The sequence below is a fragment of the Tigriopus californicus genome, chromosome 2, assembly GCF_007210705.1.
Source record: "Tigriopus californicus strain San Diego chromosome 2, Tcal_SD_v2.1, whole genome shotgun sequence".
In the NCBI taxonomy this organism is placed as follows: Eukaryota; Metazoa; Arthropoda; class Copepoda; order Harpacticoida; family Harpacticidae; genus Tigriopus; species Tigriopus californicus.
The window spans coordinates 8,015,424-8,033,840 of record NC_081441.1 but is presented as its reverse complement, the minus strand read 5'-3'; the positions used below and the strand labels follow the sequence as shown (position 1 = coordinate 8,033,840).

Here is an 18,417-nt window from a genome sequence, read left to right as displayed (position 1 = left end):
AGTTCCGACCAAATTGTTAGATCGGCTTGGCAGAGCGTTCTTTCAATCAAGAGGCCATTCACAGGCTTTCGATGGCTTTTGGATTAATGGAGTACCTGATTGTCAGGCGAGGATGTGGCTGATGTTCGACCCCAGCCTACCAAGGTGCTCTGTTTTTGCAGAAGATCCTCGTGCAAGTTTTGAACGTGCAAAAACTTGGCGGTCGAGATGGGATCCAATGGCAGACAAACTAACTGAGCCGTTTGCGAGAGTCGCGCAGGTTGAGAAAGTCGGAGAAGACCGATATCATTATATCCCGACCGACGAGAGGCGTATTGCGGATGAGATATAACTTTCTCGATGGGGATCTGATCAGACAGAGAAAAGAAAGAGACGAGAATGAAAGGAAAACCAAGTCTTCTTGTCTGATGCCTGATGGCCTGATGGGAATTGGTGGGCCATTATGCATCTACTACCGTGCCCAGTCAAGCAGTCAATCCAACGATCAGGGATAATTGTTCGTTCACGTGTAACAGATACTTGATTTGAAGGAAAGCGGAAAATGAAAAGTCGTCCGTCCCCCTTACCCTTTGAGGAAAGGCGGCACACTCGCTTTCATCCATGCAATCACATGGCTTCCTTAAATCATGATCGCCAATGAGAGCCTCCACGGGTTCCACTCGTCTCAAGCAATGGGCAGCTGTCAGAACATAGCGCGTGTTGATCAACGACCCGCCACAACTGAATTTACGCTGGGTTCGACTGTAACTCAACAACACGGGAAATGGGAATTCACCCAGCTGAAGTATAAGATATCAGATATGCATTATACATACTTATTCTGCACTACAATGTACACATAGGTTTCTGGTGTGGTTCCCACTCTGCTACCGTAATATATCTGACTTCTAAGCGAGGCCTAACGATTTCAAATGAGGCCACTAACCTGCGTGGTGTCACCACCGACGATTCTCCCGACCTCGGCCGAATCCCCACAATCTTTCAAATTGGGTAGAAATGTGCCAGAAGTGGGTAGGTTGATCTCATTAATGGGCTTGTCATTGCAGCTCTGGAGGGAAGTGGGATTGTCTCGACATGAACAATAGCCCCAATTCCCCGTGATGTGGGTTCCGGTGGAGTCCACCAAAGTGGAGCACCAGGACTCGTTGTTAGGATCAGAGAACGTCGTGCACTTGTCGTAGGACTTGCCATTGAAGATGAAAGGGAACACACAGATTTGATGTGGTCGGGGTCCCGATTTCTATGGAAGGGCGAAATGTATGATGAGCACTGAGTTAAACGAACACGGAGCTGGCTGAAGGAACGAACGTCGCAAGCAATGATGCTCCATATAGGTATTACCAAGTACATGATATTACCGTCGTACAATAGGAGCCGAAGCTCTGAGTATCAAAGTCGCCGCCTCCCACGTTGTCGTATCCATCGCCTGTGTACTCCTCGGTGTCTTTGTCATCAATCTCAAAGTCATCAAAACTGTCATCGTCGTCGTTGTCGTCGTAGTCGTCTGTCCCCCGAGAATAAAGGATATCCTCGATTGTTCCATCATCAGGCTCTAGGGCACTGCCTCCGCCTCCGTCTCCGTACTCATCAATGCCAAATGGCACTGCTCGCTCCACTGGCATTTGCTCTGATGTGCGGAACGCGTCTGGTTTTGGGCACACGCGTGGATCACAAACACCCCAGGACCCTTGGATATGAACATTGGCTTCAGTCACATCGGTCGAGCACCAAGTTCTTGATCCCGTTTCTTCGCTCACACATGTGTTATAGATTGTTCCTTCATATTGGAACGGGAACACACAAGGACGCATGGGTTGAGGACCTGCTATCTGGCGGAAAAAAGGAACGGATTGGTTTCACTTGTAGTTGTCTCAGGCTTTGATTAAAAAGAGATTTGTAGGGTGGGTTTGGCTGATTGGTACACATTCTATGTATGCACTGCCATTGAAGATTATTTACCACGTTCAATCGGTGAAGATATGGTGGTATCTTGGGAATGAATGAATATGTATATTGTAACGTAGGATATAGACTTCAATCCAAATATGAGAGTGTAGGTGTAGTATTATGCTCAGTTTTTTGCAGCTCTGAAGCCAATTATTGAAGAAGCATCGAGACACCCACATGATCAGAGAAACTGACCTTTTTAGAAAGTGGATGGGTCACTCTTGGGAATTCTCCAATAAAATACACTACCGTTACAACTCGGAAAAAACGAATACATTTCATCAATGTTTAAGAAACATATGGAGCCACATTGTGCAAAGTGCAATAATCGCTTTACTCGTCCATAATTATATTTGAGAGTAGGAAGTTCACGAAGTCCCAGTCATACTGTAGATAGGAGCAGATTATATCTATGTTGTGGTTATTTGAAATTTGCTGGTTGATCTTAACCGTATTGGAAGTACGTGGGATTTCACTTTTCATTTTCCTTCCCACCGTATCGAAGTTATTGGCCGAAGTCTATCCTTATTCAAAAGAACGAAATGGGTCACTGAGTCTTCCAACTTGTCCTTTTTGTGGACTTCCTTTCTGCTACTTGAAATGTAATCCCCCTCAGTTCTAGATGATTTTTTTATTCGCTTTATATTGAAATGAACAAATGAAACAAAAAGTCTGGCTTAAAAGAAACTACTGGATCAACCGTTATCAACCTACCCGAGCATTTCCGTTTTTCTTACAGTATTTTATGTTTTGACTTTCTACCGCTTTCTCTGTCAAACGTACTCTCAACAGGCGCGTTAAGCCTCTGTGGTCACTACAATTGACTGACCCTTTAGGTTTTAACGTGGGCAAGGACAAAGTTCGAGATTGCGTTTGAAAACATGAAGTTTCAGATACTCTTTTACCTTCTTTGAATACCGTATAGTCCTAACCATTCTCGTCCAGTTTTCTCAAACACCTTCGCAATATTTGAAGTGAGAGAATTTGGCCTTTAGTTATTTAGTTACTGGGGAGCGACTTATCTCCCTCTTTAAAGATTGGAACAAAATGAGCTAACTTTTGAGAAGAGGGAAACTTTCCTTGATCCAAGATGCAATGCATCAAATACGAAGGAAAAGGTTCAAGAACCAGTGGCAACAACCCACCAGCTTGGCTTACTGCTCTTTTCGTCGTTGATGGTTCAGTTTTTTTTTTAACTCAAACTAGTAAAATATAGTTATTCGTTTTTTTGTGAAGCCATCTCACATCTAGTCTAAGTTTGAAGTATGTAGAGTAATGCAACAACTACTCAATCAATTGTCAAGTTACATTGTCCTCAGTTGATAAAGACTGGTTTGGGGGTAATTTTTAGAATGCTGTTTTCAAACTTCATGACAAGATTCCCAAGAAACCAACAATTTAAATTTCATGAACAATATTTTCTCACATTGCTTCTAGGGGGGGCAAAAAGTGCAAAACAGCAAAGCCTTTGAGCGACAAAAAGGTGCAAAAAAGTGAGCCCAAAAGTGCAAAAAAGGGCGAAAAAAGGCCAAAAGAGTAAGGGGAGGTGCAAATAATATCCGCAAAGAAGACATTTTCCGATCTATTTATCAAAGTAGTACCAAACTGCCAATTTAACAATTTTACTTCAATTTCAGACCAAAAAAAAAAAATTAACAGTAGGTCTGCACCATTTATTCAATTGAGGAAGAAATGCTTTTTCCATTTTCAAAAAAGGGAAATTAGCTCGCCTGAATGAAACACAAAAAGAACAATTAACAATCTTAACGCCTTACTTAGCTTCTCCCTTTGAAACGGAAACTGGTACTTTCATCCAAACCACAATTTTTAGACCAAATACGCAAAAAATTGCAAAAGAGAAGTGAAAAGGCGCAAATAAAGTAGAAAAGTGCAAAAAAAATGTTCTAAAGTGAGCTATTGTGACAAAAAATGTATTTGCATCATTTTCATTTGGAAATTTTAACTAGTGACCCAAAATGAAGTTGTTTCCCTCAGTATCCTGATTTCAATATATCCCCACAAATTGCACATAGTCAAGTCATGTTTTTCAGTTCAGTAATTTGTTTGATGTCGATTAGTCAAGCTCAATTGCAGCCCAAGCAAACATTCATATCTGTCTGATTTCAATTTCATCTTCACTTTTGATCAAAAGCAACGACCCATCATCATCATTCCTGCTGTCTCCCTTTTCAATTTGTCAATTTCCTTTTGGGAACTGGATCTGTGAGAGAGTACATTTCGCTGGAAACCGTTGCTCTAGTCATCGAACAAAAGGAATGCCTGAAAGGCTGTTCTTATCGCCTGATGATCCCGGCCTTACGTACTGTTTTACATTGTTGCTCTTGGTTTGCTGATTGAATAGAGGTGAAAGAACAGACTCGCAAGTCACAATGACCCCAATGGCCTGATCCACTGACGTGAACGTGTTCTTCATCCACTCGAGTGGAACACCACGGCCGCCCATCCACGTCGTCCTCAACTGTGCACAAGTTGAAGGTTTGGTCCTTGTACCGAAATGGAAATTGACACCGTTCTGACCTTGAAGTGCCATCCTGAGTGGGTACAGTGACACAGAGCTCCGCTGACAACACACAAGAATTGGCCCACAACAACAGCCACAACAACACAGAGAGTAGTAACCACAGGAAGTGACCCCAAGGTCCAAGGCCGACGCAACGATTTGTAGATGCCATTAAGACAATGCTCAAGGGTCCTCTGAGTTACGTTCAAAGTGGTAATGCATGGCCGAATAGCTAATTATTTGCCTCAAAGTTGGCTTGGTGGAATCAGGTTTGATTTTTCTCCACACTTCTATCCATTCGAGTTGGAAGGGAAGATCTGGTTTGGTTACGAAACGACGTGATTCACGATCATCGCGATAATGCTTGTCTTTATTATTCAATCAATTTGAGCCAGACATTTTCTAAGGCCTCAGGTTGGCTCGAATCCACTTCATATAGCGAGAAACACGCGTGTACACACTCGGCTGCTTTTCCGCACATCGTCTGGCTCCATAAGAGACCACACCTATTTGAAACATGGTTCCATCTGAGCCTTTCACCACTAATGGACCACCGCTGTCCCCGAAGCACGAGCCTTTGCCATTTCGACCAGCGCAAATGTGATCGCTTTGACGGTAACTGAACCAGAGCGATTGGCATTCGCGTGAAGATATGATGGGATGAGTGGTTTCCTGGATGGATCTGGGTAAATACTCGATCTGTGAACAAGCTTGGAGTCATACTTGATCTATAGCTCCATTACTCAATATGATACCAGAGCTTGTGCCACTTACGATCTCGCTGTTGTCTTCCACCGTCAAGTCATCATACTCATCAATCAAATCGTACTGGTTTTCCAGACCATCGACTACTTTGGTTCCATCGGTTCCATCGGTTCCATCGGTTCCATCGATGGCCTCGTAGAAAGGGGATGGTACTGATGATATGTCCGCCTCTAGGGATTTTGAAGGAGGCCCACCCTCCTCATTGTACTGCTCGTACACATCTGGATAATCATCAGTGACTTCCGAAGTCTGGAAGGGATCGTCATTATTTTGTGTCGATCCCCAACCCACCACCGTGCCCTCTCGGCCTTCAAGACCACCCACAATATCATAGGTACCCAAAATCGAGGCCATACGTTCCGAATCGTGTGGCAGACAGATGAGCTGCACGTGAGCCGAGAGTCTGACCGGTTGTCGCAACCGCACCAATGCAATATCGTCTTTACCCGTGGTATAACCAGGGTGAGGAATCACTTGATCCACTTCGATTCTCTGCGATTTGGAGTTGCATCGTCGCTGCGTTCCAGACCCGGAACATTCGCAATCTTGGCCCCAGGTGTGCTCACCCACGGTGATGATCGTGGGAGGGTTCCCTTTAATGCAATGGGCCGCTGTGAGCACATACTTACGATTGATCAACGACCCTCCACAAAAGATGGGCGACGAACTGCGGCCCAACATGACGGGGAACGTGTATTTCCCGATGGGTGGAGTGGAGCCGCCAATCACCTTAAACGAGCTCAATCCGTTTGATTGTCCACAATTGGAATAGTCGGGTAAATATGTCCCATCAGTGGGTAGGTCCATTTCAGGCAATTGTGCACAATCAGAGAGTTGCCCTTGGGTGGGGTCAGTTCCACCACATTCCCCAATGCAATGGCCCCAACGTCCCATGATATGTCGGCCCTCTTGGTCGACTCCTAAAGAGCACCAGAACTTCCCGTCCGGATCATTATCCGTAATACATTGGTTGTGGGGCCTATCGTTATAAACGAAGGGAAATACGCAAGCCTCAATGTTCCCATCTGATCCCATCTGAAATCATTAGGAACGAGTAATGCATTGATATCGGTCTCGACAATGGGCATTTTGATCGAATCTGGGCGGCCCAGACGGGTGCATGGCCTGGGACGTAGACCCATCTTTTAGAATTAGATGGCAATTGCGTTGCATATACTAGATTATCTAGCGAGGATAGGGGGAAACCCCCTAGAACGTAACTCACAGCTTGACATTGAGTCTGAAGCGCGCCATCTACTTCATCCAGCAACTCAATAGGCCCACCATAATCGGCCAGATCTGGATTTGGGTCCCTGGGTTGTGGGCTGCACAATTCAGGGTCACAATGCCCCCAACGTGCCCCACCAACTTGATGATTGCCTTCTGGGTCAACTTCGACCGAACACCACTCACGACTCTCTGAGCCACCTCGATTCGTGCACGAAAGGAAGGTCTCGCCTTGGAACTTGAATGGGAGCACACAGGGCTCAGGCAGAGGTGTTCCATTGAGGGTGGGTAAGGTGGAACACGATAGACAAGTTCTCACAGAAAAGGCACAAAAGAGGAGAAGTGTATTCAGAATCATGGTGTCTTCTTCACCCATTCGTGCTCAAGGACTAGTTTGCAGTTTAATCTCGGAATTCCCATTGAGTTGAATGTCGGTTTTGGGGCTCTCCCGCCAACTTCTCATCTCATACAACCAGTGGGACTTTTTTATGGGGATTTGAACTAACATTCTGTGCCACGTCAAGGCCATTTGGGTCTTGATTCAATTCGTTAGGCACGTATAAATATATCGAATGATTGGACTGCCACCAATATTTTTTTCTCACCTATATCTAGCCGCACACCAACCATTGGTTGGAGTAACCACTGAGCATCTGTTTCTTCCACAACCATCATGACCATTGCTAAACGAGTTTGAGCGAGATTCTATTTTTCAAACTTAAAGTGGCATTATCCTCTTCGTTACGTGTTCAATTCTTGCGTACTCGTCAAGTACTCACTCGCACATTTGAAAATGACTTGGCGAGGCCATTGACAAATCTCTCGATTCTTCGTTACCTCATCTCAGCTCTCTTCAATGACCCTTGAAACTGCCTTGAATGCAAATGAGATCTCATTTCGTGGGTTGGCTGTTGGCTGGATCTAATACAAAAAGGAAATCAAACGGATACGTCCTTTGTGCACCATGATTTATGGCATTGAGTCATTGCTAGTTATTCGTTGGATTATGTTCTCCCCTCAACCTCGAGTGCTCCCAATAGGATCATCTTTTATATGACCTTCAAATGGCCTCAGCCAAGTCTAGACATTGGGTAGTTTCCTTCAAATTTGGTACTGGAGGATCTGAATGATGTCGAGTTTGGAGGCGCCCATGATTGAGCCATTACATTGGATGTAAAAGAGTCGTGCTTTGAGAGAATAGGTTTGTGTATATGTTTTAAAACATAGATATCGCATTTGTTATCCTTAAAAAATATTATTTTGCGTGCGATTTCAAATGTGTCACAATCTTAAAACCAACGATAAATTTAGGTTAGTTTGCTTATATTGAAGAGCATCCAACGGATGAAATTGGGCTTTTTTGTTATTTCAAAGAATCTTAATCGAAAATCAAGTTATTACAATCCATCTTGAGAAAGCTAGTAACTAAAGGTTTGTTAGGAACAAGACGAACGAACCTACTTCAATTAGTTGCTCCAACGAAACGTGCTCCAAATTTTATTCTTACCAAAACAAGCAATCTGGAAAGCATCTTTAAGTGGCCCAATCTATCTCTCAGAATTAGATATTTGAACATTCAGGCTCATGTTGAGATGCCATGTTTTGTACAAACTCGTTTGTCACATTCTTTTATCGTTCTTGGTCAAAGCTTCGTCAAGATGTGGACTTTGGTCGAGCGTCTCTTTTTTGATGGATGAGGTTTGTAGAACAATGGAGGAAAACCGAAAATAAAAAATGAGTGAGTTTTGATCCCCAAGCTCTATCTGGATTTTCAACCTCACAAAACCATGTCGTGCAGTACAAGCAATTGAATGTGAAGCGCATGATTATGGGTCCCAAAGATTCGGCTCAAACCATGGCATATAGCTGTATAAGTAAAATCTGTTTTTCTTTGTCTTGGTTTTGCTTTGTCACACAGACACGTATATTACGTACTCCATCAAATTTCTGCTTCTTCAGGGATGTCTCAACAAAATATGTACGTTAGCCAAAAGCCATAGGAAAGAATCCAGCGAAAGGAAACTGTTATTCGTTCTCTAGAGTTGCCATAGATACTCAGTGACTAAGTGGGGGAAAAGATAGGGATCCAATCGGTTAATGACGTGGCGTGGCTTGGATACCAATTGCCCATGCTCAAGCTTGGCAACACATGAAGACTAAATAGGGATTCGTCTAAAAATACATTTGCCATTTGGACAGATGCATTTGGCTTTGAAAAATCCCAAGGAATTGGGGAGTGAATTGTGCGTGCTTGACAGGGTGCCATTCTGAGAGCATTCATTGACGAAAATGGCAACTTGCAATTACTGAATGGGTTTCGAATGGAGTGGAATTAAGTGGCCTCGTTTTGACATCGTGAGGGGATGTCAATTAGGTTGGTAAGCGTTAGTGTTTTAATATTTTTTGTGTTAGTACACCAGGGATGAGTGAAATATTGGGCTTTTCAGGAAAAAATGATTGATTGAAAATTGGAAGGTGGGAATGTCGCTTACATCCAGGCGAATCAAAAGCATTTTTATTCATTCATATTGAGCTCATGTGGACTCAGAAAGGATTCAGAAAATTTTGAGCCCCATCAAACGTGTGTGTCAAATGTGGAGGGCGGATTTGAAAGTGATGTTTTGAGCCATAAAGTGTCATATTTATGTGATTAGAATAACTATAAAATGGCAAGATAATGTCAAAAAAGTTTTCAAATGCCTAAAATGTTCAAATTCAAATCTTGCTTTTGATTCCACTTTTTATCGATGTTTCATTTCTTAAAATTAATGAGCTCTATCAAGTTTCCTTGACCTCTTGTGAAAGACGCTATCTTCAATATGTAAGTGAAATATTGGTCTTCCACTTCAAAATCGAGAAAAACAAATGAATTCAAGAATGGTGAACGCTTCTTTTATTCCACAAGAGCCCAACTTGTGTGAATGAAACTGCATTCTGTTCATCTGGATCGGCTTTACCTTTTCCTCTCCCTATCGTCGCTGTCCAGTGGTGACGTCGTCCTTGGGTAATAATGAGATAGATGACTTCCCCAAACACATTTCCAGGGCTTTCATCTTATTTTTCTCCAACTTGAAGGTCATCAATTTCAGACAAAACGTTATCTTGTGTTGCATTTGTGTTTCGACAATACGGTTAGGCTAATTAAATGGTGTAACATATTGATAATAAATCTTTATTGCGACTCTTGGTCATGTCACGGCGTAAAAATGAATATGAATATGGTTTATAAGCATTTTACTAACATTGTTAGCAAAATGTCAAAACGGTAAAAGCGATAAAATAGTTGACAAGAAAGTGATATCACAGTGAATATGACTAATATTGTTCAATAAGTGCTGAAAAAAAGAAAAAAATGTTCATCCGGTTCATCCAAAGTCTGGAGGGTTTAACGACACTAAGGATCGAAGTGTAAAAATAACGTTGATTAAAATAATTGGAGATCCAAAATGTATGTTTAAGAACTTTGGATGGTCCACTTCTTTCGATACACTTTATAAAGCAAATCTTATTCTGTCAATTTTGTCAACTTCTACGGTTTGTCATCAACTATAAAGGCATTAAAATTAAAACGTTCAACTTCTCATTAGCGATGCCCACCTCTGACTCCCAACATGGCTGTCGGGTCAAAACTCCCACAACTTGCACTGCTCATTTCAAATGCTTTCAACGAATACTCCGTCTGCGCCTGTCCGCTGTTGGTGACCAGGCTCAGCCATATCCGTTAGTTTTCCAGTCAAAATTAGGCAAAGGCTGCAAAAGTCCGTTATTGACCTGACGGAGCCAGAGGTCAAATGACTTTGTTGCTTCTTTGTCCATGCCCTCGGCTTGTGGCTTTACCGTTGTGACCCTGGAAAAAGGCTGTGCCATTTGGTTCATTTTGGGTCCAATATGGTTGAATCCCTACAACTCAGTAATAAAGATTCTTGGGGTACCGGTACACCTCTACAAAGAAAAAAAACGGGAAGAACTCAATTTTCTTACTCAATAAGAAAATAACAAGCTTGGAAGAACTAGTATTTTTTACCACTAGATGCTTACTACATAATGAATGACTACTTCTTGCAAAAGTGTGTCAAAAAATTAACTGTCCTGAAAAGTTTAAGCCTTTAACCTATAAAAAACTCGGTTAACCGAATGTTACACTTCCCACACAGTTAACGACCTTTCTCGTCTTCAAAAAATGAAGGCACTCAGAATGGCTTGCCCCTATAAATCTCATCAAAGAGGCCCATACAGTGGGTCCTTCCATTGCCATTCCGAGCCCCCCTTATGTTCAATTGAACCATCTTTCCAAATCATAGAGCAGAACTCAAATAAAAGCCATTTGTGACTAAATACGTCTTAATAGTTCGCTCAAATCTTATCACTTTCCTGCAGACGCTCTCTAAGGAATGAGGGAAAAACAAATACACCTTTCTGAATGGGGCTCCTTCAAAGAAATCCAAGACCCTGAGTCAACACATTCAAAGCCAGTGGTTTTATACACTTCCCTCGCCTCGGATTGAAGGTATGCACCGAGCAAGCCAAGTCTGCTGTCTTTGTCATTACTCTGAAAGACATGTATTATGGGCCAGATCCTTTGAAAGACTTGATCATATTTGGAGAGAATGGGCATGATCTGCCCCACTACTCTGTTGATGAGGTTGGGCCTCGGAATCCATGCCAAGCTGGCCAGGCCTCTAGGGGCTCTTCATTTGAATTATGGCTCGAGGGAATTATGGTAAGGACAAAGACGTGCTCGGCACAACCAGTGAACCGAAAAGCGCCGAGGAAAACGGAACATGCCGAACGTGGGCCAATATTTCCACGTTTGAGGTAAGCATGGGATGCGGTAAGCGTGTAGACGGGTGACGTCTGCAAATGCAAGAGAAAGACTTGATATTTGAGCAGCTCACGCGCGAAAAGAGGCCAACAGACTAAGATGAGCAATGACGTTCATTCGCTTTGCAAATGAGAATGAAAAGAGGATTGGGAAAGGCACACCTGAAGCTCTTCACTGGCATTCATGAAACATCGGTATCAGGCACGTGATAGAACCAGTCAGGTTGTTTCTTCTCTGCTTTTCTTCCGTCCATTTAGTAACATACTGTATACATGTGCACGGTAGTCGCAATGTTCTTGGGCTATTTTGCTATTTTGAAAGACCAGTTCAAGGTAGCTTTTCTGTTTTCTTTCTCCACACAAAGGCATTTTGAGAATTACATGATGTAAACCACGGGTTAATCCATTGTTTCATCGTATCACGTGATGAACTGCAATTGGCACCTTTCTGGTCTCAGAGAACTTTAGGCTGTATTCCCTCATGGTTTTGGCTGAAACCTTGTTATCGGTTATGCCCATCAAGATTCAAACTAAAAGCTGCATGAAAAGGGTATTTGTTGGATAAAACATGTGCTTTAAGCATTCTCAAATAAACTTCATGACAAAAGGGCTAACGAAAATGTGAAAACCAAGAAGCGTGATTTTGACCGACTTATTAGCCACAAGTGGGAAGGTCATCCCTGATAGTACTTAACAAATGAGTCGAGGTTTTATTCTTCTTATTTACATTGATGTAAAATTTGGTCCACCTTGAATCCACCAACAGATTACAGTTGGCTGATCGGTGATCAGGCTAGCCTTTTGAACTAGAGTTGAACTGATATTGCTTATAACCTTGTAATATAACCAATTCTGACTTACATTTTGTTGGTGGATCAATGCCTGGGTATTTTCGTTGAATATTAGTGAGCAGCAAATTGATTCATGTCTGGACATTATTTTGAAAAAGGCCTAAAAATTGCCATTTTTGAAAACAACTTACATTAAGGTTGATGAGTCAAAGTACACAACAACAAAATTTAATTCATATGTTGCCCAAAATACGTTATTTAGCCTTTTCAGCCTAGCGACTTAGGGAGACAGACAATGTTCTACTCAGGAGACATAGGCTCAAACCCCGCATGACAGACATTAACCCTTTTGGGGAGGAGACATGTTGTTATGGTTTGGCGCGGTTTCCTATAGAGCTCCCTGGTTCAGTTCTCCTTCCCGACCTTTCTCAAGGAAACTTTGCGACCTAACCACACCCATAGACAGAGAATCCATGACACTGCCAATCGGAAACATGTACTGTTTACTGACAATGTGATGGCCTGTACCGCTTCTCAACCTTGCGACCCTAGCACTCCAAGCATAAATTGCATGGGGTACTAAAAAGTATGCTCGTAATGTGTCAGATGAAAAAGTTATTGACCAGGCGTCGATTCAGAGAGAAAATATGAAAGTGTCTTAAAATATTGGCTAATCACTGCATTGGGTGTTGCGAAAGTAGTGGACCACCTCCAGTTTTGAGATGTCCTAACTTGTCTGAATGTGAAGTTAGAAGGTTCTTGTAGGAGCACAAACTGGAGGTACTTATTGATATAATTTGCTTTGAAATTTATATTTTATTGGACCAACAACTTACATAGAAATGTAGACAAATGTACACCTTGCTTTTGAAGTTTGATATAAAAAGCAGCTTGCAAACCATGTTTTAAGCCAAAAAAGTGTCCGTTGCAAGTCAATAAACAACATATTTGTACATTTGGCCAAATGAAATCCCTTTTTAGTTCTGTGAGAAGGTATATATAGGGATGGCTTTGAAAACTCAAATTTCCTCGCTCTGATTCATGCCTTTCATTGCTTGTCACAAAGACATTATTCACTGCAGGCTTAGCATGTCATCTATTGAATTTCTGGCCAAATGGCTTTTGGTGTATTTTCCCTTTTAGCCAGTGGTTCCCAAATTATGATCCTCGGGCCCTTGGGGGTCTTGCAAGCGCATTCTTGGAACTCGTATACATAGTTACAATACCAAAAGGACTTTTGTTAGGGGAATAATTTGATCAAAGACCCCAAAGGGAAAGAGATCCCATGCAGTCAAAATTCTGTCCACCATACCTTTCTGTTTCAGTCCAGGGTAACGTGACCTGATCCCAAGCAAGCTTAGAATCTGAACTTGGAAAGGAAAAGGAAGTAGAATCATAATCCTTCCCTCCACACTCTAATGCTCTCACCATAACGTAAAAAAGTCCGACAGATTGAGCATCTGCTTTAGGGAGAGAGTGAGCTTTTGTGACTGTTAACTTTAGTGAAAAAAAAACGTTTTGAGTTACAAACAACCAAATTCGAAACAATCAAACATTGCTGAGAGCAAACTTTAAATTTCGGGAGCTATTTTTTAGTGAAAAAGGTGATTTGCTTTCATATAGTGGATGTACTTTTTGAATCACTTCATCATGAGTGACCGTTTTATTACAAAAAGCTGTCATCTAACCTTTGGGCCTTAATGAAAAGCAAGTCTGCTTTCGTTCATTTTCATGGGAGATGTTTATTAACGAAAGCGTTGTCACCAAAGTAATCTTCTTATGTTAATCTTGTGCTTTGCGAGAGCCGTAAAAGTAAAAAAAAGAGATACGTTCAAAATCATTTATTAAAGATATTTTGAAGAAAGCTAAATACTTTTTGTACTAATTCCTCTACAGATTCCCCCAAAACGATCAATCTTGCCTTCAAACGCTAAACATGATCACCATGGACTCCAGGTCGATTTTGGGATATCATTAGCTCTTTTAGAATTTGAATGCTGGTTGATGCAATAAAACACGCGAACTTGATCATAATCTGACATAAAATCTAAAAGACTCATTTTCTCTGTCCAAATTCCCCTTTCCACACAGATGTTTTACTGTTAAACTCATTTCAGATAGCTGCTTAAATGGCAATGCTTTGACATTGGATATCAAGTTTCAGTAAGGATTAAGAGCTTGGCTCCAGCGCTGCACAAATAAAAGTTTCCCAGCTTTAAACTTGCTAATTGAAGCCAAAATTCAAAAGAAATTATTCAAACAGGTTTAAAAAAAAGATAAAGATTGCAAAAAATGTCATGTTCTCATCGCAACCACAAGAATTCAAACGTCCCAAATGTCTGCTTTTGAGACACATGTCAGCATTGGCCACTATTCAAACTCTATTTACAGGTTTGAGTAACACCGTAGTCTATTACATCACATCTAAAAGTCTTTGTTACATCTATGATCTTCTGTAGATATATTTAGACTTATTTCGGCGAAGGCACTGCCCGGTTATCAAAACATATGTAAAACCTGATGTAAAACTAATTCATTGATGCTTCTCAGTCCTTTATTTTTGAGTTCTATGAAGTGAGAGACGCCTAAATTTAGACAATTAGCACTATGAACCTCTAAAATAACACTGATCGATCTTTTCTAACCTTGGCCCAATTACTATCGACATTACTTGGAAACAATATTCGAGAAATCAGAGGTATCTAGATATTAATGTTGTCAGAGATAAGTGGTGTCCATGGCATTCGATTGTTTTAAAAAGTTGTAGGACCCCTAAGCGTATGTTTTAAGACGAGACTAAAGAGGACCACAGATGTAAAAGATGGCAAGCTTATTTTGTTTGCGAGCAAGTTTGTCAGTTTGAGAGGTTGATGGGAGTTAAAGGCCTTAAAGGATTAAGTGTACGTGTTACGCTTGCTTGGACTAGGTTCTTCTTTCAAAAGAAAACAACAAGATCTTTATTAGCTTTTGTAAAAAAGGAGCTTGAGCTCATAAAAGCTTGCCTTCTGCATCTAAATGACAAACATAATATAGTCTTTAGCATATTCAAGATTCATGAATGATTAGGTCTTCACCTGGCTCAACAAGAGGTGTAAAATCTCTCTCTCCCTTTAATTGATACTGGAATTGGCGGCTTAATCTGTGGATGGGAAACGAAAATAGGGAGCTTTTTCCACCTCAGGGACCTGTATATCATTACCCTTTGGTCTTTGTCTACCTGTAGATTGAGAAACCGATCATGCTCAGTCTGACCTTGCTTCCAGGAAAAATAACCTTTGCATTCAGTGGAACCACCTTCATTCGTGTGAACACATTTGAGCTCGCATGTCAAGACGATCAATCTTTCGAACCCACCGCTTCTTTCGACTTTGTCAGCAAATATCAATTAAGGTCGCTTTGAGTCTACCACCATTTTCGTATTATGGAACGAGAGGCCAACCCTTCAATTAAAAGGTTGCTCCGGCTCCGTAATTGCGGAGGATCTAGCTATCATCTCATCATATACCTACCTAACAATGGAGTGTGTGAGCGTTCCAATGCCTCCCGTTTTTTACTCCTTCTCGGCATCCCGAAACGAAACGGGTTTGGCAGCGCAAGAGGCCGTTAGAACGCCGAGAGGGACCCTCGAACCTCGAACCTCGGCTCAAGGTTCAATTGAGGGAGGCTCTCATAGCATTTCCGTTCAAACGAGGTCGTGTTGATCGATTCAGTCGAAAGTTCCCACGCTGCCAGAGTACCACGCTTATCCCTTTCCAAGCAAATTGACATACTCCATAAATGCATGCAGGCACTGCCGAGAACTGGATAATTCATGGTTGAGTGCTAGTCCGTGGAATGGAACAGCTGTCAATTGAGTGTGAGGCCCGACTTGTTGCTTGACAGAAGTGTTGCCACAACTCCATCAGTCTCTATCAAAAAATATCTACCCCCTCCAAATCAAAACTGACTTCAGCCATCTTTTGACCGTCTTGGATTGTTAAGGGTGAGTTAACAGCCGAACAATAACGAATCTATCTTCTTTCGTGACGATTCTATTTTGGTCGTAAACTGCCAAGGTCTTTGGAATTACCATTAATCAGTAATTGTCTCTCCGCCATGAAGGTCAAGGGCCTTTCGAAGCCAAACCTTCGGTGATCGTTGAGTTATCTAAAATCGCTCAATTCGTCGCTATTCTACTGCTTCGGTCTTTGGTTAGTCACGGAACATTGTAAAAGAACGGGGAGCGGTGGAAGGTAGCAGAAAATAGTTAGTTATATGTTACGAGTATATTGCTGTAGTTGATTGCAATGTTTTCACTCTAATGTGGTCTGACTTGGATTGATGGACCATTCGCCTATTGCAAAAACTGTAGTTATTCATTGCCGCAACCTGCAAATAACTGCATGTGGGTTATTGCGATTTTCAAACAAGTCACATTTCTTTTTCAAATGCAAACTGTCCACACCCTTGATCCAATTGCTAGACCATACTAATAAACAGCAACAACTCTTATTGTAGATCTCACTTTGAGGTGATAAGGGGTCCATTTTAGGGCGAATATCCACTCGAAAATGGGCTGGAGGGGGTGGGGGGAGGATGGGTTGTTGAAAGAGAGTTTTTCTCAGTATAGTTTGGAACGCTCTTATTCAACCTCAGACAAAGTCAAGAAAAAGGCAGCCATTCAAAGATTAAAGAAGTAGCTTAAAGATAAGGCCAAAAAGGGCCTTGGTGCACTTTGGCCTTCTTGATTTCGAGGGGGTTAAAGGAACAAATCCTGCTCCATACCTCGGCTCACATTCTAAAAACAGGGAAAGCATCTGTCACATTTTCTCAAAGCTCAGACATTCATCATCAAGCAAATTGTCGGAAGAAAATCTCAGCCAGCTTCAAGGCTTCCAAATACTAAAGCTCTCTTCTCCATTTTCTTTCTTTATCCAAATCTTGTCGCATCTCGACATGGATCATTTTTTTATAAAATGAAAAAACACACCTTCTTCATTCTTTGAAAACAACGCATCTGTGCTGAATGAAAGTGTCTTGGCATTGAAAGAGATTTCAATTTTTCTGTATTGGAACATGGTACAAGGGTTTTTATCCCGGTCTTATTGTGGTTGTTGCACTCTTGAAATTTTACTATTAGATGGAGGCTTTCCAAGGTCAAACCATGCCAAAACAATTCCAATTTTTATTCCACATTGATAATTTGATCAAGGAACCTAATCTATCAGTTATCATTGAGTCGACTATAACCTCGCTTTATAGTATTTTGAAGTGTCTCATCCAACCTAGTTGATCACAAAACAATAAAATATTGGGACAAAATATTTAGAAAAATCGATATTTTTTTATCTGCGCCTGGCAAGTTTAAAGGCTTTAAGTAGTAAAATAATAAGAAACAAGACCATCTATGATAGACGAAAAGATTAGAGTTGGTCATTTTCTTGTAAGACCGTCAGTTGATCATTCGATCAATAAATGGATGTAGGGCCATTTAGCTTGTTAAGAGGCTGGTGTTCTCTAACAATCTTCATTGACAGGTCATTTCTGTCTAGTCAATAGTTAGACGAGCATTGTTTTAGATGTCTTTTGTCGGTCGTCAACGGCGATGAAGACAAAACGCTCGTAAAATAGCTGGTATTCAATATGAAAGGACTTGGAGATTTTTCACTTTTTGAAGGATCTACATGGAAAAAAAATTCTTAGCTCATATTTGGTCCGGAAGTTTTCAAGTTCCAAAGTTAGCTTGGCAAGCCCAAGCCTTCCAAAATAGTTGAAAGCTCATTTGTATACTATTTTGACGTAGGATGTGAACTAAGGGCCAAAGGAAACTGAGAATGGAATGACGTTGTTGTTTCTGTTTGCTTGCTCGGATTTTCAAAAGACTATTTTGGTAATTGGCGAATGTATGCTGGTAATCTTCTGAATATTCCACTGCCCCAATGGGCCTGATCAATAAAATTTCCAAAAAATGTTTCAGGTGAAAAATTAGATGACAAGAGGGCATTGTATACCTTCGAGCTATGTACTAGATGAGTTGAAAAGATTGCTAACCAAAAGCAATATATTCAGAATTACATATCTTTATGGTTTCATGAAAACAACATTACCTGATACAAAGGGAATTTACCGTAGTCTAACACAAACAGGGAGTGAAGTTGGGACCGATAAGATGGAGAAATCGTGGGTGGTTCCATATTGTGCCTCTTGATCCGGAATAAACAGGGGGATTAGTTTTTGCAAGTTTCTTGGGGATAGAAAACAAAGATCTTGTGGTTGAGGTACAACTTAAAAGGAATTGACGGAATACAATCATTACTGGTACCAATAGAAGGGGGCTCATCTCGCCTCAAATATCCCACTTTTTCA

At 41.4% G+C, this 18,417-nt stretch overlaps 2 protein-coding genes across 3 annotated transcripts; both read right to left on the bottom strand.

Moving 5' to 3' along the window:
• Positions 1-95: 95 nt before the first annotated feature.
• Positions 96-4,770, bottom strand: LOC131893224 (phenoloxidase-activating enzyme 1-like; the record flags this gene model as incomplete). Its single annotated transcript, XM_059243199.1, is given in 5 exon segments — positions 96-347; positions 567-779; positions 926-1,240; positions 1,359-1,829; positions 4,272-4,770. Coding segments are annotated over 5 exon segments (1,620 nt in total), but the record flags the coding sequence as incomplete, so codon positions are not given.
• A 50-nt stretch (positions 4,771-4,820) lies between these two features.
• On the bottom strand, positions 4,821-7,148 carry LOC131893225 (uncharacterized). 2 transcript variants are annotated; one of them, XM_059243201.1, is made up of 3 exons: positions 6,459-7,148; positions 5,243-6,268; positions 4,821-5,150 (listed from the first exon to the last, which is right to left on the bottom strand). In XM_059243201.1, the coding sequence occupies exons 1-3, from the start codon at positions 6,834-6,836 to the stop codon at positions 4,842-4,844; spliced, it is 1,713 nt and encodes a 570-aa protein (XP_059099184.1). In that variant the 5' UTR covers positions 6,837-7,148; the 3' UTR covers positions 4,821-4,841. The 2 variants fall into 2 exon arrangements, with proteins under 2 accessions (XP_059099184.1, XP_059099185.1); XM_059243202.1 differs by having other exon boundaries at positions 4,821-5,167; positions 6,459-7,140.
• Between the last annotated feature and the right edge of the window lie 11,269 nt (positions 7,149-18,417).